Source organism: Oncorhynchus mykiss, chromosome 11 (genome assembly GCF_057628025.1).
Source record: "Oncorhynchus mykiss isolate SJ-2025 chromosome 11, ASM5762802v1, whole genome shotgun sequence".
NCBI lineage: Eukaryota > Metazoa > Chordata > Actinopteri > Salmoniformes > Salmonidae > Oncorhynchus > Oncorhynchus mykiss.
Window position 1 is genome coordinate 64,684,496 of NC_143032.1, and position 26,258 is coordinate 64,710,753.

A 26,258-nucleotide genomic window follows, 5' to 3' on the forward strand; every position below is an offset into this window, starting at 1 on the left:
TTCGCTATTCAGCTCCAGGGCTTAATATCTGACGTCAATGAATGGAGAATGGCTGAGTGCGTGATATTACCAGACAGCAATATGCTTCATCTCTCTGCCATGAACACTCCCTGTCAGAGAAAGAGGGAGACAGAACAATCTAAAAATCTTTACCAATTAACTATTGAGACTAGATATGTGGTTGTTGTGCAGTAGGCCTGTCTTTAAAATTAGAGTAGAATAAAAAAGGTCGAAACAATATCTATTTCAGTTCTACTAACAAAAAAGACAATAGACATGATTGATTCTGTAACATCTTATTAAATAGCTTTAGGAACAAAGAATAACATTTTGTTGCTACTGTTAGTATACACAATGCCTGGTCCAGAAGTTTCTTAGCACATTGTACTCAATTCAATATATATTTATACATCTGTTTAAAGTCAGCTCCCTCAATTTGTACTGATACTGTATTAACTTGATAACAGGAAGCAATGTTAGAAAAATACAATATGAAAAAATGTCCAGCTAGCAAAAGTATTCCACCAAACTACAGATTTGAAATAGAAAAAAAATGTATTTTCTTTTGTTTATTAAATAAAAATGTAACAAAAATGGTGCGCATTGCAGCATGACAATTTAAGATTAAAAAAGGCATGATTTATTTTCTTACAAACATCTTTGTAAAAACAAAAATTATGTATAAAAAAAACAAGAAAATGGAAAAGATAAAACACGAGACAAAAAGCATATTCTTCAGGTAGCTTCCCCTTCAAAATAACTGAAAGGGATAGATTTTTGTGTCATACACCTCCTGACCTTGAGTGAGAAAGCACATGCAGAGGTGAGGCATTGGCTTCAAATGAGGTGAGCTATGGGCTGAAGCTCAAATGACACCCTACTCCCCTAGTGCGCTACTTTCCAGAGTCAGTGGTGCTCTACATGGGAAATAGTCAACCATTTCAGATGTACCCCTGGTTTATATTGTAGTATTATTTAACATCGTTTTAGGGGTATAATTCATTTTTAAAAATTGTTTTTTTTACTATCCATGCTGTGAGAAGAATCTATCGGCACCAAGGAGGTCCATGCAATACAAACTAAAGATATATCAAAGTCAAAACAAGCTAAGTACCGATCAGCACTTTGGGTGAAAAATGCCCTTTGACACCAATCTAGGTACAGTTTACCCGCCCCAAATCCTAACACTAACCATTAGTCTGGAGGAATGCAAAACTGACCTTAGATCACTGAACCTTGCCCTGGATCCACAGACTCTTAGTGGCCAACCAGTGTCTATTCCTGCATTCAACATCGCCATTTCAATAGAGAATACAGGTACACTAAAACGGAGGACACTTACACCATATCTGCACTGCAGGTGTGGAGGGGAATCTCTGCTAGTTGCATTAGTGTGTGGTGACGTCATAGATATTGCATTATAGAATATGCATGTGTGTACAAAGTTATTTCACCACAAGTGGCAGAATACACCCCTCCTGTCCCACTCCCCATCTCCTTCCCCCTTTCAAAAGACAGCAAGTTGAAGGTTGTCTATTCCATCTATCGTATCCCCTATTCCTACCTCTACGGAGCAGAGAAAGGCAGTATGGCCTGTGAAGCAACAAGGGAACACTTTCTCACTGGGTAAACTGTGTCACAACACCATCTAAGCAGAATCAAGCATGCTGCAGTACAAAACCACACAATGAATATAGTTAGTCTGTTTACAGCAAAATGTTCAAGGTGTTCTCAGAACCCTGCTATTAGAACAGATCTTCTAGACCAGGGGTTCTCAAAGTGGGGTGCGGCGGTACTGCAAGGGGTCCGTGGACAGATTTCAAAACATATCAAACTAAATATTTAAATTATTTTTTTTTAATGAATATTACTAACAGATTAAACAGATTTTGGCCAAGTGATCAATGGAATAAGTTGAGGGTGTAATACAATAAATGATATTGTTACATTTTATTATATGTTATTAACTCTTGGCAACATGGGTTCTGAAGGCTCACAGGGATATTGGTATCCACAGTAAATTTGTTCAAATCAATTACTTCCTTTTATTCCAAAAAATTTTTTTTTTTTTTTAAATATATATATAAAAATGCACTGTAATTTAAGCTTTAAAACTGCAGCAAAAAACATGCTTCATGGCAACATGTATAGAACTGCAGGATATTAGCTTTAAATCTGCAACAAAAACATCTCTTCCCCATGACAAAATGTGTAGAATATCAGGAAATTAGCTTGAAAAACTGCAACATTATCTCTCTGATGCCAAGAGATGGGCCTTTAAAATGTTCCTTTCCAGGGTTCAAGAGTTGGTTCTTCTTTGTATGCAAATGTTCAGCTCACTCGAGTGGGGTTCTGATTATGAGGGGGGTCCCTGAAATTTGGCATCACAAAAGGGGTCCCAAGACCTAAAAAGTTTGAGAACCCCTGTTCTAGACTGCTCTCTCTTCAACCTCTTCCCTCTCACCCTGGGTCCCTAACTGAGCCATGTCCAGTTCAAAAGAGTTTTCATAAAAATACAACATGCATGGAATGACTTATTGTAAGAGAACCATGTGTGATTATATGATCTTAGTAAGAATGTTGCTTTTCTCTGTTCAGGTTCTAAAGAGTACACGCTGGAGCCTCTCCCTTCATAGAGCGTGTTGTATAAGTTGTCCTTAGGCACAGATATAGGACCAGTCACAACAAATTCTAACCACACTCATTAAGGGAGAAAACACAAAACTGATCTGTGATCAGTATCCAGAGGTAACTTCAACCTGCTGCCTGTGGGGACTAACAATATCAGTATCTCAGTGTAAAATCTGAATAACATTCTAATAGTGCCAGTAAACTAACAAGTAAACTCAAAACTAATGTCTTTCTGACAATGTGCATACGGCACACAAATTGGCTTCACATACATCCCACTAAACACCGACTCTTACTAATCATAAATAAATAAATAAAACAACATGAGAAATCCAAGTCAATCTGAAATGTTACTTAAAATGGTTTACATTTCTACATGTCTGAACCGGTGACTATCGCCACTCATTGTTTTGGTGCAGCAAAGAGAAGAGTAAGAGAAATAGTTGATGAAAAATAATGAAGAAAGGACAGGTGCTTCTTTTGCATTTTGGTTCTGCAAAGATCACAATCATTATGCATATCTGTGCATCTTTTTAAGTTAACTATGTTTTGTAGGCTTATAATAGAGAACAATACTGGCCAGGAGGAGTCCCAATTCAACCCTACCCCAACAATCAACCATGGCTTTTCTATAGATGATGGCTCAGACAGTAAAACACAGCACTCCAGGCCAGACACACATAGCAGAGGTTCCAGAGGGTCATCTCCATGTCAATCACACTCATTTTGTCGCAAATGGCACTCTATTCTCTATGTAGTACAGTGCACTATATAGGGAATAGGGTGCCATTTCTGACGCACCCCCAGTTTCTGAATTCTTGACTTGAACTTGACCCCAGCTCTGAAACATGTGAACACACACAGTCAGGGAGCACTACCTGGCAATAGTCTTGAGTGATATTTACTGGTCCACTGAATGTGTAGTCAGTCATTAGAGGACATTCAACTTGTGAGGTGTGACCTGTACTGTATGTTACAGGAACTATAAATACAGTTGTATTTGAAGTTGAGGTGCAGGTTCCTACAGTTGATGTGAGGATGGAAGAAGGGAGGGTGAGGCAAGTGAGGAGGGGGGGTGGGGTCGGCACATTGAACCAAACACGTGAACAAGGCCAACAACACGAATAATGACACCAGTAACAATCATAATAATAGTAGAACAATAGACAGACTCAATAGGTGCAGGACAAGATTGTAGTCTGTGAGCCATTGTGAACAAATACCCCCAGGACACCCCTATCAACATCATCAAATACACTCTCTACCCCACAACTATTAAACTTGAAGACTATGCTATGGTGTCTGTAAATCAAACAATGTGTTCACTTGAACAGAACAGTAGTGTAGACCTCTGACACCTGTATCAGAGTAGGACAGAGCAGAGGGAAGGGGAGCCTATAGCGATCAGGGAGAGGATTGGTACCATAAAAATCACCTCTTTTCTCTCACCATTTCTCACTTTGTCAGGCATCTGGGTACAAAAGATTCCAAAGCATCTTTCTGGTAATTTCCCTAGCTAAATCTGTGGAGCGTCTCTCCATTTCCTTCCTTTGTAAACCATGCACTGGTGTGACTCTGCATGTAAGCCGTTATCATAGCATGATCTTCACTTAGACTGTGGCCTGGGCAGTGGTCACACCACCTATACGACCATGAATGTGCTCACAAACACTACAGAACACTAGACTAAGTATGAATCGAACACAATAACAAAATGAAGAACATCAGTGAAATAGAAAAAGGTCTGCATTTCAAAAACTACGCTGTGATCGCACAACTAGCTAACCAAGTGCATTCTGCTTCGCGCTAAATCGGTGTAGCCTCTCTAAACAAAGTACAAATGTGAAAAAGTTTTTGAAAGTGTCCTTATGAACTGCTCATGAACATTGTTAGTTTAACTATTACATTGTATAGTCTTTCATGATTTATGATTATAGGTCCTGACAGGTAATACATGTTAATAAATGTTACATTTCAATAAAACTTACTTACATTGACTTGTAAGCAGTTAATACTAGTTATATTATGCAATAATGGCTTATAAGCAGTTTATAAGTCAACCTTCAAATGCTGTATTAATTCCAGTTGTAATAACAGCAGCTGGTTGAGGGTGTATGCGTTCAGGAGAGAGCTGGTTTTGGTGGCATTTGTTAACGATGCTAAAGATAATACTGACACAGTAAGGCTTGCAAGCTGACTGGGTGAACATCAACAGTCCCAGTCTTAAATCAAGACCTCATCCACAGCCCTAGCTCTTACCCCTGGCCTAGACACTTCTTCATGGCACCTGCTGGATTGAAAGAAACAGACCCGTGTAATCAGTGGTACTAGCTTCAACTATCCCTTTAGAGGGCTAGAATGAGCTTTTACCAGGATACTGACATCCATTCTCCTTCAGATCTATGAGAGGTAATTTAGAAATGTCTAGGACTAGGGCACTAGGAGAAGTGTCTAGGACTAGGGCACTAGGAGAAGTGTCTAGGACTAGGGCACTAGGAGAAGTGTCTAGGACTAGGGCACTAGGAGAAGTGTCTAGGACTAGGGCACTAGGAGAAGTGTCTAGGACTAGGGCACTAGGAGAAGTGTCTAGGACTAGGGCACTAGGAAAAGTGTCTAGGACTAGGGCACTAGGAAAAGTGTCTAGGACTAGGGCACTAGGAAAAGTGTCTAGGACTAGGGCACTAGGAGAAGTGTCTAGGGCTACGGGACTGAGAGCCCTTCGTCCAGTGGATGACATTGTCTGATCTGTTGTGTTTGAAGTGTGGCCGTGTTATGTGGGTAGAAGCCAATTAGAGAAGCAGGTTTCAGCTAACATTCTGTGCATTAACTCTTTGCACTAATAGTGCACTAATAGTGCGAAATGAAGATCAATCACTTTGCATGGCTAAGGTCTGCCATTTGACAAGCCACTTGCATCTACACTATCTGCATGCAATTAAGCTTGTGCTTGCTAGTGTGCGTGTGTAAATGTAGTGTGCAGGCAAATTATTAGTTTAATGTGAATTTGCATCAAGCCTCTCCAACTTTCATCCAGTTCCCTTTCAACAGGACTACATTCCCCATAACCACCGTGGGCAGTGTAGGTTTGCTAAACAGGGCTGACTGACTAGCTTCGTCTGATTCTCATTGGGTCTGTAAGGTGTCAATGATTCAGCTTAAAAACATTTGTTGTAAATGAGATACTGTCCATCTCTGTCCTTAAACAGGGAATGTGCTAGTGCAAGTGACACACACAACCCCATCACAATGTCATAGGTTGGCATACACACACACAAACGCACACGGAGCCCCTGGGAGTGTAATATATTAAGAGTATTTTGGTTCAACGGCTGAGAAGAAACCTTTTATTTCTTGGAATGAATGTAGACAGGTTGACCTGTAAGTGACCGAGTAGAAATAGTGTATTGGGAAGACAGGGACCTCAATAAAGGGGCTGTCTAATACACTGCTCTTATGCACACATACTAGGTAGAGACGAGAGCCAGAGAGAGTGTTGCAACTCCACCTGAACCCTCCTCTATAAGGACATTATAACACGCTGTCACCTGTTATAACATGCTAATAACAGCATGGATAGGGCATAAACAGGGAGTTCTACAGACACACAGACATACAAGACAGGGTTGAGCATGTCACACTGCACTGACACAACCCAAAAACCTCCACCCCTCCCTTCCATGGTTCCAAGCTTCATCCCTTCCCACTCCCCTCCACCCCGTTCCTACCCGTCTGCTATACCCCGCTCTCCCCTGGTTCTGTGACTCTCTCCATCTCTGCTCCCTTCCCTGCCTCCCCCCGTCCACCCCTACGTCTGCAGGCCTTGTGGATCGCGCTCCACTGGTAGCCGCTGAAGGTAGGGCTGATGGGGAAGTATTGGAAGACGGTGTGACGGCGCAGGAAGTCCATGCCAAACGGGAGGTCGTAGGTTCTCATCCCCTCCAGCTCCGCAGCACTGGGTCCCGACCCTCGCTTCAACTTCCCGATCCCTCGCTCCTCCCTGGTACCTGACAAGAGGAAAGGAGAGACAAAGGAGAAAGAAAAGAGGAAGACAGGAGGAAGAGGGGGTGAGCAATTGGAGAAGGCAACAGTTTGTGATATCCTTGTCCGATCTGTAAATAAAATCACAAGGGATAAATAGTGTTTTAACTAACAGAGACAGGCCAGTCTACTCAGCAGGGATAGTGTTTTAACTAACAGTGACAGTCCAGTCTACTCAACAGGGATAGTGTTTTAACTAACAGTGACAGTCCAGTCTACTCAGCAGGGATAGTGTTTTAACTAACAACGACAGTCCAGTCTACTCAGCAGGGATAGTGTTTTAACTAACAGTGACAGTCCAGTCTACTCAGCAGGGATAGTGTTTTAACTAACAGTGACAGTCCAGTCTACTCAACAGGGATAGTGTTTTAACTAACAGCGACAGTCCAGTCTACTCAACAGGGATAGTGTTTTAACTAACAGAGACAGTCCAGTCTACTCAACAGGGATAGTGTTTTAACTAACAGTGACAGTCCAGTCTACTCAGCAGGGATAGTGTTTTAACTAACAGAGACAGTCCAGTCTACTCAGCAGGGATAGTGTTTTAACTAACAGTGACAGTCCAGTCTACTGAGCAGGGATAGTGTTATAATTAAGTGACAGTCCAGTCTACTGAGCAGGGATAGTGTTTTAACTAACAGTGACAGTCCAGTCTACTCAACAGGGATAGTGTTTTAACTAACAGTGACACTCCAGTCTACTGAGCAGGGATAGTGTTTTAACTAACAGCGACAGTCCAGTCTACTCAGCAGGGATAGTGTTTTAACTAACAGTGACAGTCCAGTCTACTCAACAGGGATAGTGTTATAATTAAGGATTAAAGGATCCGCCCCCTTTTTTCAATTTGCGCTTAAAATTACATACCCAAATCTAACTGCCTGTAGCTCAGGCCCTGAAGCAAGGATATGCATATTCTTGGCACCATTTGAAAGGAAACACGTTGAAGTTTGTGGAAATGTGAAAGGAATGTAGGAGAATTTAACACAAATGATCTGGTAAAAGATAAAGAAAAATCCAACTGTTCTTTTGTATTTTTTTTGTACCATCATCTTTGAAATGCAAGACCATAACGTATTATTCCAGTCCAGGTGCAATTTAGATTTGCCACCAGATGGCAGTGTATGTGCAACATGTTTGACTGATCCAATGAACCATTGAATTTCTGTTCATAATGATGTATTAAGACTGTCCAAATGTGCCTAATTTGTTTATTAATAACTTTCATGCTCAAAATTGTGCACTCTCCTCAAACAATAGCATGGTATTCTTTCACTAATAGCTACTGTAAATTGGACAGCGCAGTTAGATTAACAAGTATTGAAGCTTTCTGCCTCATGCTAATCGCAGTAGCCTACGTTAGCTCAACCGTCCTGTGGAAGGGACAACGATCCTGAAGAAGTTTTAACTAACAGTGACAGTCCAGTCTACTCAGCAGGGATAGTGTTATAATTAACAGTGATAGCACAGTCTACTCAGCAGCAATAGTGTTATAACTAACGTTGAGTGTGATAGCAGTCTACTCACCAGGGATAGTGTTGTCCAGCACAAATGCCACTGACCCCCCTACGAACATGGCTGTGGTCAGGAGCACGTTCAACACCTGGTCTAGCGACACTATACCTGAGAGACAGAGAGAGGGTTCAGAGAGCTACCCAGTTATTTTCTAATGTGTGAGAACACTGAAGGAGTAGGCCATTGAGCTAATTATGTGGTGCACTCTAACTTGTCTTCCACTCACCAGTGACCAGAGGGTTCTGTTTGAGATAGCTGGGCAGCACCAGGCCAAAGAAGATTGAGAAGCCCAAAACAAAGAGGTTCCTGGAGGAGTTGAGGTCTACAAACTGCAGGTTGGACAGTCCCACAGCTGTGATCATTCCAAACAGGGTACAGAACAGCGCCCCCAGGACAGGGTCAGGCAGGGAGGCAAACAACGCACTGAATTTACCCACCAGCCCTAGCAGCAGCATCATAGCAGCACCGTACTGGATCACACGCCGACTGCCTACCTGGAGGACCAATCAGAGAGCAGCAGGGAGTGAGAGAGCGAATCAAAGGCTATCAGGAAGAATAAAACTGTCCCACTCTACAGAGCTAATAAGATCCAAGCAAATTACTAGTCTGAGGGAGTTTTTTTATTCTGACATGGGATGAACCGTCAATGGCCTGTCACATCGGGCGAAAGCAGGGCTGGAGCTGCACTTTTCTCAAATGGAACAGTAATCTGCGCCGCTCCGTCATGACGTCAACAAGGCAGCATGGTGCATCGTCCAGAAACAAACATCTCTTTTCTATAAAATGTCTTTGAATTTTCAAACTAGTTGGGAAGGCTGATGGTGTTTTTAAATCAGGAATCATTTTCGCATGGGAAAACACAGAATCCTACTAAGTACTACAGATGGTTAATTAAGTCACTTTTGTTTTGAGCCAACATAGCTGTCCGGTTAAAAATCAAATGCCTACACGAACGAGATGAATTGAACCCCCTCAATTAAAACATAAATATGTCATATTTGTATAGAACTCGCAGTGGGACTGTGTTGATGTGTGATGGTTACCTTAGTGATGCCCAGCACGCCTATATTAGGACTGGAGGAAGTAGAGCCGTTTCCTGTCCCCATCAGCCCATCCAACACGCAGGACAGACCTTCCATAAATATACCCCTAGAGAAAGAAAAACAGAAAAAAGGTTTTTGTATCCGTTTTGGAAGGTAGTTAGAGGTACACACACGGATCTCAAGTCATGATTCAAACCATTGTCTGCTCGATTTAACCAGATTTATGCTACTTTTATAGAAAACTTTTCTATGATGTGCATTAGGCAAGGACCTATGCGAGCAAGGACGGGTACCTGTTGATGGCGTGAACAGGGGGTGGGGGGGCACAGGAGAGTCGGGCACAGGCATAGTAGTCCCCGATAGACTCGATGATGCTAGCGACCACGGCACTGAACATACCTATCACCCCTGCTGCTGTTACCGTAGGAACACCCCACTGAACTATGGGTAAAAACACAAACTCAACATTCTAGATTTGAGGAAGCTACAAACCTGTTGAATGCTCTTATCAAGAATTTGGACTTAGCTAGGGGCAAGGTTGAACAACATAAAAAGGGGTAACTCACAGGGGTAGGGGATCTTGAACCAAGGTGCAGCTGCCAGTATCCCTTGGCGTGCGTCAGTGCGGGCGTAATAACCGTACTTGTCTTTCTCCGGCGGGAAAACGTTGGTTACAGTGAAGATGAAACAGATCAGCCATGACACCAGGATGGCCATGATGATCTGAGGGGGAGGGTTAAAGATGACCGTCAAATCCCAGAAAAACACATACAGTATGTACACTGAAGAGCACCATAATAACTGTAGCGGCGTGATGATGATGATTACTTTATTCAAGTATGGGAGAGTTGTGAAGTCACCAGTTCAACAGTAAAGAGCAGCTTCATAAATAGTTGACATTTGGTGGAATGCTGCTTCAGGGTGCTTTTAAAATTGTATCATAATTTGAAAAACTCAATTTCTCCCACATTCTTAAAAGTAAATAGTAACAGAAGAGTGAAACTTTAATGAGACAGGGCGAGAGCGTGATGAAGATGACTTTATTAGAGTGAAGTCACCATTGCAAGCAAAGAATCCTTTCCAGTGTCTACTGTTATATTACAGCAGCAGATATATCATGACATCAAATGACCAGCAGGGGGAGAGAGATGCACCATAGGAGACGATAATTTCAGATCATATTAAGAGGAATGGGGAGGGAGGAGACAGAGGAGTAGGGCTGGGCGATATGGCCAAAATCTCATATCCCGATACAGCTCATTTTCTGTAAATTCAATGAATAAATAGTTTATATAGAATTACCACATGTAAAGTCCTATTTCTTACTACATGTTGAATTAAAATCAAATAAAAAAAAGGTACTTACTCATTTGATTATTTCTCCTTTTATTTAGAACCTTTGTGCAAATGTTCAATTAAGCATGTATCAAAATATAACATTTTAATCTATACAATCTAAAAAGGTAAATAGAAAACACTTCAACTATAGTTGCAAACAAAATAAATATTTTTGTGGGCTTGCCTGTGTTGCATGTTATTTTGGCATTAATACGAGTCACATATCAATTTGCATTTGGTACCTTGGTTTTGTGAGTTGGTGCTAACACTCGACCCCTCACGAAACCCCCATTTCTCGACAGTGTAAATTGGGGCCATGTCTTTGCAGATGTAAATTGTCACGGCAGATGTTATCTCCTTCAATCTTCGTGATTGCCATATGGTGTGCCACGGGCAAAAGCCTCTTGCAACGTCTGAGTCAAGGGTTTGTTTTGAGCACTCGACTGTACTTTTTTCAGGTCTCATCTGTAGACTCACTCCGTACTGTTTAACATGATTCTTGCGTAGGTGGTAAAAGCGGTTAGTGGTGTTTGAGCCTGTTGTCGGGACCGGCCGGCGGCATATTTAGCAGAGGACGGTTTTCTGGTCAGTGTCAGACATTTCATACCCAAACCACGTCCATGCGACTGAAAGGCATGAGTGGAAGAATGCAAAGCGTAGTCCAATTGACAAAAAATATTGCCGTAAAGAGTGTGATTTGCGACAACGAAATAAACGATAAGAGCATAATATGAAACGATAGGAAAAATGTCTATCGTCACACGATATACAGTTGAAGCCAGAACTTTACACACACTTAGGTTGGAGTCATTAAAACTCATTTTTCAACCACTCCACATATTTATTGTTAACAAACTATTGCTTTGGCTATTCGGGTTAGGACCTCTACTTTGTGCATGACACAAGTCATTTGTCCAACAATTGTTCACGGACAGATTATTTCACTGTATCACAATTCCAGTGGGTCAGAAGTTTACAAACACTAAATTGGCTGTGCCTTTAAACAGCTTGCAAAAATCCAGAAAATTATGTCATGGCTTTAGAAGCTTCTGATAGGCTAATTGACATCATTTGAGCCAATTGGAGGTGTACCTGTGGATGAATTTCAAGGCCTACCTTCAAACTCAGTGCCTCTTTGCTTGACATCATGGGAAAATCAAAATAAATCAGCCAAGACTTAAGGAAAAAAAACTGTAGACCTCCACAAGTGTGGTTTATCCTTGGGATCAATTTCCAAATGCCTGAAGGTACCATGTTCATCTGTACAAACAATAGTACGCAAGTATAAACACCATGGGACCATGCAGCGTCATACCACTCAGGAAGGAGACGCGTTCTGTCTCCTGGAGATGAACGTACTTGGGTGCAAAAAGTGCAAATCAATCCCAGAACAACAGCAAAGGACCTTGTGAAGATGCTGGAGGAAACTGGTACAAAAGTATCTATATCCACAGTAAAAATGAGTCATATATCGACAAACTGAAAGGCTGCTCAGCAAGGAAGAAGCCACTGCTACAAAACCGCCATAAAAAAAGCCAGACTACAGTCTGCAACTGCAGATGGGGACAAAGATCGTACTTTTTGGAGAAATGTCCTCTGGTCTGATGAAACAGAAATATAACTGTTCGACCATAATGACTATTGTTATGTTTGGAGGAAAAAGGGGGAGGCTTGCAAGCCGAAGAACACCATCCCAACCGTGAAGCACGGGGGTGGCAGCATCATGTTGATGGGGTGCTTTTGCTGCAGGAGGGACTGGTGCACTTCACAAAATAGATGGCGTCATGAGGAAGGAAAATGATGTGGATATATTGAAGCAACATCTCAAAACATCAGTCAGGAAGTTAAAGCTTGGTCACAAAATGTGTCTTCCAAATGGACAATGACCCCCAAGCATACTTCAAAAGTTGTGGCAAAATGGCTTAAGCACAACAAAGTCAAGGTATTGGAGTGGCCATCACAAAGCCTTGACCTCAAATCCTATAGAAAAGTTGTGGGCAGAACAGAAAAAGCGTGTGCGAGCAAGGAGGCCTCCAAACCTGACACAGTTACACCAGCTCTGTCAGGAGGAATGGGCCAAAATTCACCCAATTTATTGTGGGAAGCTTGTGGAAGGCTACCCAAAACGTTTGACCCAAGTTAAACAATTTAAAGGCAATGCTACCAAATACTAATTGAGTGTATGTAAACTTCTGACCCACTGGGAATATGATGAAATAAATAAAAGCTGAAATAAAAGTCACTATTATTCTGACATTCAACATATTTAAAATAAAGTGGTGATCCTAACTGACCTAAAACAGGGAATTTTTACTAAGATTAAATGTCAGGAATTGTAAAAAACTGAGTTTATATGAGTTTGGCTAAGCCTTCAACTGTATATATCGTCATATCGCCCAGCCCTACAGGGGAGGTGAATAATATTAGAAAAGCAGGACTCAACAAGTAATGGGAGGATGGAGGAGTGTGTGCCCATTGATCTGACCTCACTTGATCCGTGACAGATCAGATCGAAGAGCACACTGTTCCAGGAGAAGTGATGTGTGTCTAGGTGTGTGTGTTTGTGCGCCCCTGCTAGTGAATTTCTCAATTGTTCTGTGGGCATCTGTGTGTGTGTGTGTGTGTGTGTGTGTGTGTGAGGGTACTCACGGGGAACATCTTGAAGAGCTGTAATCTATAAGAGGTCCATCCTTTCTTAGCCTTGTAGATGGGCAGAGGAAGCTGTACGTTCCTCGCATACTGAGAGAACAACAACACCAGGAATATAGTCCTACAGACACACAGAGAGTGAGAGACAGAGAGGGAGAGAGAGAGAGCTCACAAGTAAGAAATACAGCAGCAGTCTGTAGAACGGTTAAACATTTGTAAAAAGAAGCAATAACCCTCCTATAAAGACTGCCATAAAGACATCTGGATCCAAAGGTTTCATTCTCAAAAAGGGACACAATAAAATCAATTAATTGACAACGCAATGAAGTTACAAAGACGCTTCACTTTTTCCAAATTTTGTTACAATAGTGCATTATTCTAAAATTTAGTTTTTTTCCCCTCATCAATCTACACACACGACCCCATAATGACTAAGCAAAAACTGTTTTTATTTTATTTAAATTTTTGCTAATTGATAAAAGAAAATGTAAACTGAAATATTACATTTACATAAGTATTCAGACCCTTTACTCAGTACTTTGTTGAAGCACCTTTGACAGCGATTACAGCCTAGAGTCTTCTTGGGTTTGACTCTACAAGCCTGGCACATCTGTATTTGGGGAGTTTCTCCTAGTCTTTTCTGCAGATCCTCTCAAGCTCTGTCAGGTTGGAAGGGGAGCGTTGCTGCACAGCTATTTTCAGGTCTCTCCAGAGACGTTTGATCGGGTTCAAGTCCGGGCTCTGACTGGGCCACTCAAGGACATTCAGAGACTTGTCCCGAAGACACTCCTGCGTTGGCTTGGCTGTGTGCTTAGGGCCGTTGTCCTGTTGGAAGGTGAACCTTTGCCCCAGTCTGAGCTCCTGAACGCTCTGGAGCAGATTTTCACAAAGGATATTTTTGTACTACATCTTTCCCTTGATCCTGACTAGTCTCCCAGTCCCTGCCGCTAAAAAACATCCCCACAGCATGATGCTGCTACCACCATGTTTCACCAGGTTTCCTCCAGATGTGATGCTTGGCATTCAGGCCATAGATGATTGGTGCAGTGCTGCAGGGCTGGTTGTCCATCTGGAAGGTTCTCCCATCTCCAGAGGAATTCTGGAGCTCTGTCAGAGTGACCATCGGGTTCTTGGTCACTTCCCTCACCAAGGCCCTTCTCCCCTGACTGCTCAGCTTGGCCGAACGGCCAGCTCAAGGAAGAGTATTGGTGGTTCCAAATGTCTTCAATTTAAGAATGATGGAGGCCACTGTGATCTTGGGGAACTTCAATGCTGCAGAAATGTTTTGGCAGCCTTCCCCAGATCTGTGCCTCGACATTGTCTTGGTGCTCTACAGACAATACCTTCTTGGCTTTTGCTCTGTCAACAGTGGTACCTTTCCAAATCATGTCCAATCAATTGAATTTATCACCGGTGGACTCTAATCAAGTTGAAAAACATCTAAAGGATGATCAATGGAAACAGGATGCACCGGAGGTCAATTTCAAATGTCATAGCAAATGGTCTGAATACTGATGGAAATAAGGTATTATTTCTAGGTATTATTTCTAAAAAATTATACATTTGCCATTATGGGGTATTGTGTGTGGACTGATGAAAAACAAATATTTAATACATTTTAGAATAAGGCTGTAACGCAACTACATTTGGAAAAAGGGAAGGGTTCTGAATACTTCCCGAATGAACTGTATGTGATGCTGTGCTGTTTGAGATGAGTTGCAAGACTAATTTCCCAAAATATAAAATAAATGAATGAATAACTGAACGTAAGACAGAAACAGTTACCAGCAGACACAGCTCTGCTGAACCTCCTGACTCAGAGCTCTCTGTCTGGAGTAGCACTGTGTTCCCACCTCCATTCTGCAGGGCAGCTGTGTCAACTGGGAATGGTTTCTGATTGGCTATGTAATGCAGTTACGGTAATTGATTGGTTAAGGATGCCTCTGGGTGCGGGAATCAGTCTACTAGTATAACATAAGATAGACAAGATAGCATTTTATTGTCGGGATTTGACAGAAATGTGCCTTGCATCATAAGACAACAGACAGTATAGTAAACTTAGAGGGCTGGGAACTATACAGGGGACTAATCAGTCAGGAAAGCCTAGAACCACAGTGTACTACTCACAGCATGGCGATGCCCCAGTGTTTCCCTGCTCTCTCCCCTGCAGCCTGGAAGCCAGAAAGGCCGATGAGGGCCACGGTTGGGGTGATGGTCAGAGGGCCGATGTATTTCAACAGGAGTCCTGGAAGCCCCAGGAAGCCGATACACACCTCTATCAGAGACGACACAATGATAGCCCCCTGGATCTGTGGTGGGGGGGGGGGGCAAAGAGGGAGAGCATAGTACCTTTTGTAATGTAATTTCATAATAAAGTACTTTATGTGCCAAAGTCCCTAATTAAATGTATATACGCAGTTATCATTACCATTTAGAGAAGTGATCATAGAGGAAGTAATTTTTCCTTTATAAGAGCAATTGCAACACCTGGAACAAGTCTGTAAAATTAATGACTGTTTAAAGAAATTACTACTCCCCCTCAAGCCTATCAATGTCCATGTCTCTAATTCTATTCATCGTGAAATCGTCATTAAGTTATCCCCTCACTCACGTGTCAAAACAGGGTTACCAAACCCACTTACACAAGCCTTATAAAAGATTAATGGGAGTTAACCGCCTCTGTCATCCTCTCTGCGCGCGCACACACACACATACACACACACACACACACACACAAACAAAGGCTGAGTCACAGCAACAGGCCTCAACAAGCATCATCAATTAGAACTCCTTCTACTCCACGTTTTAGTCTGTGACTGGTTTGGGTACTTTTAAAATATCTCCAATGTCACCCCCTCCATCTCTCATTTCAGTGCTCCTCCCCCTCTCACCTCTCGTATTCGGGGATGCCAGATGTGTTCAGTGTTGAACAGCTCGGTTTCGTTGAACATGGGCGGAACCACTGAGGGACAGAAATAATGGAGAAAGATAGAGGAAAAGAAAACAGAAATAGAAAGAAGAGAGAAGGATGATTAAACACATTTATCGAGTGTGCAAAGCTGTCATCAAGGCAAAGGATGGCTACTTTGAAGAATCTCAAATCAAATATATTTAGATTTATTTAACACTTTATTGGTTACTACCCGATTCCATATATAGTGGGGCAAAAAAGTATTTAGGTCAGCCACCAATTGTGCAAGTTCTCCCCATTAAAAAGATGAGAGAGGCCTGTCATTTTCATCATAGGTACACTTCAACTATGACAAACAAAATGAGAAGAAAAAAAAATCCAGAAAATCACATTGTAGGATTTTTAATGAATTTATTTGCAAATTATGGTGGAAAATAAGTATTTGGTCAATAACAAAAGTTTCTCAATACTTATATGTTATATGTTATATACCCTTTGTTGGCAATGACAGAGGTCAAACGTTTTCTGTAAGTCTTCACAAGGTTTTCACACACTGTTGCTGGTATTTTGTCCCATTCCTCCATGCAGATCTCCTCTAGAGCAGTGATGTTTTGGGGCTGTTGCTGGGCAACACGGACTTTCAACTCCCTCCAAAGATTTTTTATGGGGTTGATCTGGAGACTGGCTAGGCCACTCCAGGACCTTGAAATGCTTCTTACGAAGCCACTCCTTCGTTGCCCGGGCGGTGTGTTTGGGATCATTGTCATGCTGAAAGACCCAGCCACGTTTCATCTTCAATGCCCTTGCTGATGGAAGGAAGTTTTCACTCAAAATCTCACGATACATGGCCCCATTCATTCTTTCCTTTACACGGATCAGTCGTCCTGGTCCCTTTGCAGAAAAACAGCCCCAAAGCATGATGTTTCCATCCCCATGCTTCACAGTAGGTATGGTGTTCTTTGGATGCAACAGCATTATTTGTCCTCCAAACACGACGAGTTGAGTTTTTACCAAAAAGTTATATTTTGGTTTCATCTGACCATATGACATTCTCCCAATCTTCTTCTGGATCATCCAAATACTCTAGCCAACTTCAGACAGGCCTGGACATGTACTGGCTTAAGCAGGAGGACACGTCTGGCACTGCAGGATTTGAGTCCCTGGCGGCGTAGTGTGTTACTGATGGTAGGCTTTGTTACTTTGGTCCCAGCTCTCTGCAGGTCATTCACCAGGGCCCCCCATGTGGTCCTGGGATTTTTGCTCACCGTTCTTGTGATCATTTTGACCCCACGGGGTGAGATCTTGCGTGGAGCCCCAGATCGAGGGAGATTATCAGTGGTCTTGTATGTCTTCCATTTCCTAATAATTGCTCCCACAGTTGATTTCTTCAAACCAAGCTGCTTACCTATTGCAGATTCAGTCTTCCCAGCCTGGTGCAGATCTACAATTTTGTTTCTGGTGTCCTTTGACAGCTCTTTGGTCTTGGCCATAGTGGAGTTTGGACAGGTGTCATTTATACTGATAACAAGTTCAAACAGGTTCCATTAATAAAGGTAACGAGTGGAGGACAGAGAAGCCTCAAAGAAGAAGTTAAAGGTCTGTGAGAGCCAGAAATATTGCTTGTTTGTAGGTGACCAAATACTTATTTATTTATTTTTTCTAATTTTGTTTGTCATAGTTGAAGTGTACCTATGCTGAAAATTACAGGCCTGTCTCATCTTTTTAAGTGGGAGAACTTGCACAATTGGTGACTGTATGTGTTATTTCATAGTTTTGATGTCTACACTATTATTCTACACAATGTTCTAAAAGAATAAAAATAAAGAAAAACCCAGGAATGAGTAGGTGTCCAAACTTTTGACTAGTACTCTATACTAAATAATATATGTCAAATTAGTTTTCATTTAGAAAGGTGCATGGTAATGGTCCAGTCTCGATGTCATCTCTGCACTTAAATAGCGAATGGAGGACGCTTTTCCTGTGGTCCATTTTCATGCCAGCCAGGTAGGCTATACTTCTGTTGTAAAGGTAATTAATGTGCTTAATATTTTCTTAATATTAGGAAAGTTGAGAAATATGGGATCCTCCCCTTTTTAAGAGGCCATCACTCTGTTTTCTCACAATTGCAAAGCCTATATAAATGTTGCACAACATGAGCTTATAGGGTCTCGAAGTGTTCGATTAGATTTTTTATTATATTTGCAAACAGCTGGAGGCAGGGCTTTCTCCTTTAGAGCTCCATTTTTATGGAATGGTCTGCCTACCCATGTGAGAGACGCAGACTCCGTCTCAACCTTTTAGTCTTTATTGAAGACTCATCTCTTCAGTAGGTCCTATGATTGAGTGTAGTCTGGCCCAGGAGTGTGAAGGTGAATGGAAAGGCACTGGAGCAACGAACCACCCTTGCTGTTTCTGCCTGGCTGGTTCCCCTCTCTCCACTGGGATTCTCTGCCTCTAACCCTATTACAGGGGCTGAGTCACTGGCTTACTGGTGCTCTTCCATGCCGTCCCTAAGAGGGGTGCGTCACTTGAGTGGGTTGAGTCATTGATGTGATCTTCCCGTCTGTGTTGGCAACCACCCATTGGGTTGTGCCGTTGCAGAGATCTTTGTGGGCTATACTCAGCCTTGTCTCAGGATGGTAAGTTGGTGATTGAAGATATCCCTCTAGTGGCCCTGTCCGGGGGTATCGTCGGATGGGGCCACAGTGTCTCCCGACCCCTCCTGTCTCAGCCTCCAGTATTTATGCGTCAGGGGGCTAAGGTCAGTCATATCTGGAGTATTTATCCTGTCTTATCCGGTGTCCTGTGTGAATTTAAGTATGCTCTCTAATTCTCTTTCTTTCTCCCTTTCGGAGGACCTGAGCCCTAGGACCATGCCTCATGACTACCTGGCCTGATGACTCCTTGCTGTCCCCAGTCCACCTGGCCGTGCTGCTGCTCCAGTTTCAACTGTTCTGCCTGCGGCTATGGAACCCTGACCTGTTCACCGGACGTGCTACCTGTCCCAGACCTGCTGTTTTCAACTCGCAGCAGGAGCGGTAGAGATACTCTGAATGATCGGCTATGAAAAGCCAACTGACTCACTCCTGAGGTGCTGACCTGTTGCACCCTCGACAACCAATGCAATTATTATTATTATTTGACCCTGCTGGTCATCTATGAACATTTGAACATCTTGGCCATGTTCTGTTATAATCTCCACCCGGCACAGCCAGAAGAGGACTGGCCACCCCTCATAGCCTGGTTCCTCTCTAGGTTTCTTCCTAGGTTTTGGCCTTTCTAGGGAGTTTTTCCTAGCCACCGTGCTTCTACACCTGCATTGCTTGCTGTTCAGGGTTTTAGGCTGGGTTTCTGTACAACACTTTGAGATATCAGTTTATGGTAAAAGGACTTTATAAATAAATTTGATTTGATGATTTGCATTGATGTCAAGAGAGAGACAATGGAGTGCTGAGTACCCGGCAGTTAGCAAGTTTGGTAGGCTACTAATGACCATCAACAGCATCAGAGCTTGGAGAAGCCTAATTACCAGGACTAAATGGTCACGTGGAATTTGACTGACTTCAAGACCGCCGGTGTGGTGGTAATATGGTCACCACAACCCTAGACACACCAGATACGGACTGTTTTTTGTTGTGGCATCTTTGACAATCAGATGCATATTTGTTTTCCCAGTCATGTGAAATCCATAAATAAGGGACTATACATTTATTTAAATGTATTAACTTATATGAACTGTAACAAAATCTTTGATATTGTTGCATGTAGCGTTTAAATATATTTTTTCAGTATATGTTCAACAAAATCTAAACCACCGACAAGTGAAATACAAGGTTTTTCTAAAACACTGACATTAACACACCTTGGCACCAAACCTGGAACCCTAATCTGATGTCAACCTGAGAAACTCATCTGATGCCAGCTCACGTGAGCAGGAGAGTGAGAACAGGTCATAGTGAAGGTACTTGTGGTTTGTGTACTCACCGGTGTATGCATTTGTGTGTGTGTTTACCTGTAGCGTTGCACTTCCACTTGTCTAGTGACAGGATTGCTCTGGCGGGAGCCAGGAAGGCAAATGCACTTGCCTGGAACAGAGGAAGCCTGGAACAACACAGCACAATTACTCTATTAGCAAGAATACACACATGCACACATTCCTCCAATACACTACCTCACTGCTCAGTAGGGAACTTTTCACTCTACTCACATTGTACATATTGTTACTTGACATAGTTTATTCTGTTTATCTCTTCTGTATATCACCGTCCACACATGTAAAATCGCTGATCTATCACTAAGTCGATCCAGTCAGTTGATGGAAACATTGCTAGTGTCAGTCAGTGGTAAAACAGTGTAAAGTCAGTCATGATAGCATGATGGTTATGTGATGATTATGCCAGTGTTATGTGGCCTTTATAGCTGTGGGTTCCAGTGGCGCAAGCAACCGTTCTCCTGTTTGTCCGCTAGATGTCACTAGTGAACACTGAGCAGCAGGGTCTACCCGGGTTTGGCAACAGTAACAGCATGGACACTGACAGAGCTGCGCTGTTTGAACGGAGCAGGTGCTGGCTGATAATTGGCATTGATTTGAATGCTGGTCAGTGTGCAGTGACACACCATCATTAACTCTGATGACCAACCAGATTAAATCGATCAATGTGTACTGCAGCGGACCCAGGTCACTGGTGTAAAAGGCTAACACCCTACGTTGGGGTTAACCCACTTGGTTTGAATTGAAACATGGCTCCTATAGCAAGGATCACTACACAGCCCCGTTCAAACGGGAAACCACATCCCCTTGTGTCGACTACTCAGCCCCCTCACACATCCAGGTCATGTGTTCCGCTGGCCTCACAGGTGTTATCGCTCTTCTGACACTAATGTAGCGAACCCGGGTCGCTGGCGTGAAAGGCAAAACACCCTACGCACCTTTAAAAGGCTGCTTTGTATTTGAATGTTTGCTCTAAAATGAAATATCACTAACATTATTGATATAATAATAGATTAGAACAAAACATGGGCCATTTGAGTGTCAGAGTCACTGACGTGTGGGTGTGGGGGTGAGAGACGGAGAGATCATGACAAATACACAGACGCCAATTTACCCAGCAGCACTCATCTACCGCAGAGGGTCACATGTTGTCCGCAGGTGGGACCAGCTTTCCTAGAGTGTTTGTCACCTTTCCTAGAGTGTTTGTGATCTGACCTCACTTAGCATCATGACTCAAACACAGCCACTAGCACTCCTCTCCATCCATCCATTCATTCATTCATTCATTCATCTTCCTCTATACATCCCTTCACCCGGTCTCCCTCAGCCCCACCCTCCCCTTATGCTTCAGTCCACATCAACTCCCTACCTCTCATCCAGCTCTCCAGCCCTCTACCTCATCCATCTCTCCCTGATTTCCAGCCCTCTACCACAGTGCTCATTTCTTCCCTCCCTCCACTCCCACCTTATCCATGTTGCCAGGGTGATACAGATAGCTGTGATTTGTGACACAAAGATGACGGTCATTAGTGAAAAGATGGACATCATAGTGACTTTGGATGAGTTGGCAAGCAGCCGCTGTGTGAGTGTGTTGTCAGCGAGACATGATGGAGCAGAGAACAGATATCTCACTAACAATTTCTCAAATTCTTCTTTGAGTTCACAGTTCTAAGGTTTACTACAGGGCACACAGAAAAACAACAACTGTGACTGGTGCCTGATCTTACCATCTGTGTGAGTGCTATGTAGAGGCTAGTCCTCTGTGCGTGAGACAGTGCTGTGCATGCTTCTCTGTGTGACCAGTCCTAATTGCAGGACTAAAGACAGGAGAATTGGCCACAGCTAAAATTACATCGACCCATTTTTCACAGTAGTCCTATGTGGCAGAATGCCTGGTTTCTCCCTGAGCGGAATGCGTGTGTACGCTGGTCTGTGTGTGTACGCATGTGGGTGAGTGAGTGTGGGTGTTTGTCTGCAGTTCTTTTCAAGGCTGTACCTGACTGTTAGACAAAACACTAATGGCTAAAAAGTAAAAATACTGCTTCGTTCTCTCCTTTCAGAAAGAAATCACTCAAGGCCATGAGACTAGGAGAGTACTTTCTGTGTGTGTGTGTGTCCAGTGTGTGTGTGTCCAGTGTGTGTGTGTGTGTGTGTGTGTGTGTGCAGTGATTTCCCATCAATGCTGCTGTATCCGGGCCATGAGACAGACAGGCAGACTGCACAAACACAATTACAAACAGACTACAATGACGTGGCATGGCATCGAGCATCACATTCACGTTTGGTAGCAATAATAACCATGGCAACAAATATGAAACCTGGCTGTGGCATTTCTAAAGGATATCATATTTCTAGAGAGGGATAGAGGGGGAGAAAATGTGGGCAAGAGGAGTGAGGGAAAGAGGGAGAGAACAGAAGGGCATCTCAAGTCACACTAACTCACTGAGTAAAATGTTAACCTCTAACCACAATGAGAGCGAGAAAGCCATTAAAGAAGAAAAAAAATAACAATGAAAGAATGAAAATTAGAGAGAAGGAAAGAGAGTTTCCTGTAGAGAGAGGTAGAGGAGAGAAAAGGAGCAGGAAAGAGTTTCCTGTAGAGCGAGGTAAAACTTATGGCTTTATCAAGGCTTGGTTCAGCATCTAGACCTTTTCCTTCACTTTGCAGTCCAACTCATCCCAAACCATCTCAATTGGGATTGAGGTCAGGTGATTGTGGAGGCCAGGTCATCTGTTGCAGCACTCAATCACTCTCCTTCTTGGTCAAATATCCCTTACACAGCCTGGAAGTGTGTTCTGGGTCATAGTCTCACTAAGCCCAAACCAGATGGGATGGCGTGTCGCTGCAGAATGCTGTGATAGCCATACTGGTTAAGTGTGCCTTGAATTCTAAACAAATCACAGTGTCAGTGTCACCAGCAAAGCACCCCCACACAATCACACCACCTCCTCCATGCTTTGAGGTGGGAACCACACACGTGGTCATTCGTTCACCTACTCTAAGTCTCACAAAGACATGGCAGTTGGAACCAAAAATCTCAACCATGAAGGCCTGAATCACACAGTTTCCTCTGAACAGTTGATGTTGAGATGTGTCTCGTTACTTGAACTCTGAAGCATATATTTGGGCTGCAATCTGATGTCGTTAACTCAAATTAATTTATCCTCTGCAGCAGAGGTAACTCTGGGTCTTCCTTTCCTGTGGTGGTCCTCAGAGTCAGTATCATCATAGTGCTTGATGGTTTTTGCAACTGCATTTGAAGAAAGTTTTGAAATTTTCCAGATTGACTGACCTTCATGTCTTAAAGTAATGATGGACTGTCGTTTCTCTTTGCTTACTTGAGCTGTTCTTGCCATAATATGGACTTGGTATTTTACCAAATAGGGCTATCTTCTGTACACCCCTACCTTGTCACAACACAACAGGTGTGCCTTGTTAAACGAACTTAACAAGGTACACCTGTTAATTGACATGCATTCCAGGTGACTGACTACCTCATAAAGCTGGTTGAGAGAATGCCAAGAGTGTGCAAAGCTGTCATTAAGGCAAAGGGTGGCAATTTGAAGAATCTCAAATATATTTTGATTTGTTTAACACTTTTTTGGTTACTACATGATTCCATATGGGTTATTTCATAGTGTTGACGTCTTCACTATTATTCTACAATGTAGAAAATAGTAAAAAAATAAAGAAAGAAAAATCCTTGAATGAGTAAGTTATCCAAACTTTTGACTGGTACTGTATCTGTGTGTGTGTGTGTGTGTGTGTGTGTGTGTGTGTGTGTGTGTATCTGTGTATATATATATATATATAGTTGAAGTCAGAGGTTTACATACACCTTAGCCAAATACATTTAAACTCAGTTTCACAATTCCTGACATTTAATCCTAATAAAAATTCCCTGTTTTAGGTCAGTTAGGATCACCACTTTATTTTAAGAATGTGAAATGTCAGAACAATAGTAGAGATAATTATTTATTTCAGCTTTTATTTCTTTCATCACATTCCCAGTGGGTCAGAAGTTTACATACATTCAATTAGTATTTGGTAGCATTGCCTTTATATTGTTTAACTTGGGTCAAAGTTTCTGGTAGCCTTCCACAAGCATCCCACAAAGTTGGGTGAATTTTGGCCCATTCCTCCTGACAGAGCTGGTGTAACCGAGTCAGGTTTGTCGGCCTCCTTGCTCGCGCACGCTTTTTCAGCTCTGCTCACAAATTTTCAATAGGATTGAGGTCACGGCTTTGTGATGGCCACTCCAATACCTTAACTTTGTTGTCCTTAAGCCATTTTGCCACAACTTTGGAAGTATGCTTGGGGTCATTGTCCATTTGGAAGACCCATTTGCGACCAAGCTTTAACTTCCTGACTGATGTCTTGAGATGTCGCTTCAATATATCCACATAATTTTCCTTCCTCATGACGCCATCTATTTTGTGAAGTGTACCAGTCCCTCCTGCAGCAAAAGCACCCCAACAACATGATGCTGCCACTCCCGTGCTTCACGATTGGGATGGTGTTCAGCGTGCAAGCCTCCCCCTTTTTCCTCCAAACATAACGATGGTAATTTCTCAAAAAATTACGATCTTTGTCCCCATGTGCAGTTGCAGACCGTAGTCTGGCTTTTTTATGGTGGTTGTGGAGCAGTGGCTTCTTCCTTGCTGAGCAGCCTTTCAGGTTATGTCGATATAGGACTAGTTTTACTGTAGATATAGATACTTTTGTACCAGTTTCCTCCAGCATCTTCACAAGGTCCTTTGCTGTTGTTCTGGGAGTGATTTGCACTTTTTGCACCTAAGTACGTTCATCTCCAGGAGACAGAACGCGTCTCCTTCCTGAGTGGTATGACGCTGCATGGTCCCATGGTGTTTATACTTGCGTACTATTGTTTGTACAGATGAACATGGTACCTTCAGGCATTTGGAAATTGCTCCCAAGGATGAACCAGAGGTCTTGGCTGATTTATTTTGATTTTCCCATGATGTCAAGCAAAGAGGCACTGAGTTTGAAGGTAGGCCTTGAAATACATCCATAGGTACATCTCCAAATTGACTCAAATTATGTCAATTAGCCTATCAGAAGCTTCTAAAGCCATGACATTGTTTCTGGAATTTTCCAAGCTGTTTAAAGGCACAGTCAACTTTGTGTGTGTGTGTGTGTGTGTGTGTGTGTGTGTGTGTGTGTGTGTGTGTGTGTGTGTGTGTGTGTATGTAAACTTCTGACCCACTGGAATTGTGATACAGTGAATTATACATTAAATAATCTGTCTGTAAACAATTGTTGGAAAAATTACTTCTGTTGTGCACAAAGTAGATGTCCTAACCGACTTGCCAAAACTATAGTTTGTTAACAATACATTTGTGGAGTGGTTGAAAAACAAGTTATTGACTCCAACCTAAGTGTATGTAAACTTCCGACTTGAACTATATGTATGTATGCATGCATGCATGCAGGTATGTATGTGTGTGTACCTGCAGCCCAGTGTAGTCTGCAGCAGGGTGGTAATTCCCACACAGAAGAAGATAGTTCCTATGAGCTGACTGGTAGCCCACTGGTCAAACCCTACACACATGGCTTCAGCTAGCAGGAACGGCACCGCGATGGTACCACTGAAACACGTCAGGTAGTGCTGGAGAGAGAGGTGAGAGAGGGTTAGAATGAGATGTGTGTGTCACTGTGTGTGATGGCCTTTTACAGTGTGTATGTGTTTATGTTAATAGACAGGACTGTTGTGTAAATATTGACTGAGTTAATATTGATTGAAGTTATTGAGGTTTCTGTGTGTGCCAAGGAAGCCGAGCATCAACTTACATACCAGTATGTTTCATAAGCATGAGTATAAAGGGGAGGGGCTTAATCTACCCACTCCTGATGTAACTATGTTACATGATACGGGTTATAGAACAGGAACGAGGAAGTAACTTGAATAAGCGGTGAGATGGCATTTTTTAGGCCTGAGCTTAGCTGCATTTTTACAGTCTGAATTTAAGTGGCTTCCTCTCCTTGTCTACTCTTGTCCTTTATCAGTGCTGATGATGAACAGGTGAAAGCAATAGGGAGAGGAACTTTATTAGGAATTAGCTTTCACATCCATGCAGATGAAGGAGAGGAGACAAGGAGGAAGCCACATTATTTAGATTACAT

At 42.5% G+C, this 26,258-nt stretch overlaps 1 protein-coding gene across 5 annotated transcripts in view; it reads right to left on the bottom strand.

The window, feature by feature from the left end:
* Positions 1-280: 280 nt before the first annotated feature.
* Positions 281-26,258, bottom strand: part of LOC110536206 (solute carrier family 23 member 2) — a 64,940-nt gene continuing 38,962 nt past the window's right edge. For all 5 annotated transcript variants that reach the window (XM_021621836.3, XM_021621837.3, XM_090190930.1 and 2 more), the window contains 11 exons: positions 25,586-25,743; positions 20,135-20,223; positions 16,103-16,173; positions 15,339-15,520; positions 13,212-13,332; positions 9,791-9,947; positions 9,518-9,665; positions 9,225-9,330; positions 8,408-8,675; positions 8,194-8,289; positions 281-6,635 (listed from right to left, as the gene is read on the bottom strand). In XM_021621836.3, the coding sequence (XP_021477511.1) occupies positions 6,364-6,635; positions 8,194-8,289; positions 8,408-8,675; positions 9,225-9,330; positions 9,518-9,665; positions 9,791-9,947; positions 13,212-13,332; positions 15,339-15,520; positions 16,103-16,173; positions 20,135-20,223; positions 25,586-25,743 (1,668 nt within the window). In that variant the 3' untranslated portion in view covers positions 281-6,363. The remainder of the gene's footprint in view (positions 6,636-8,193; positions 8,290-8,407; positions 8,676-9,224; positions 9,331-9,517; positions 9,666-9,790; positions 9,948-13,211; positions 13,333-15,338; positions 15,521-16,102; positions 16,174-20,134; positions 20,224-25,585; positions 25,744-26,258) is intronic.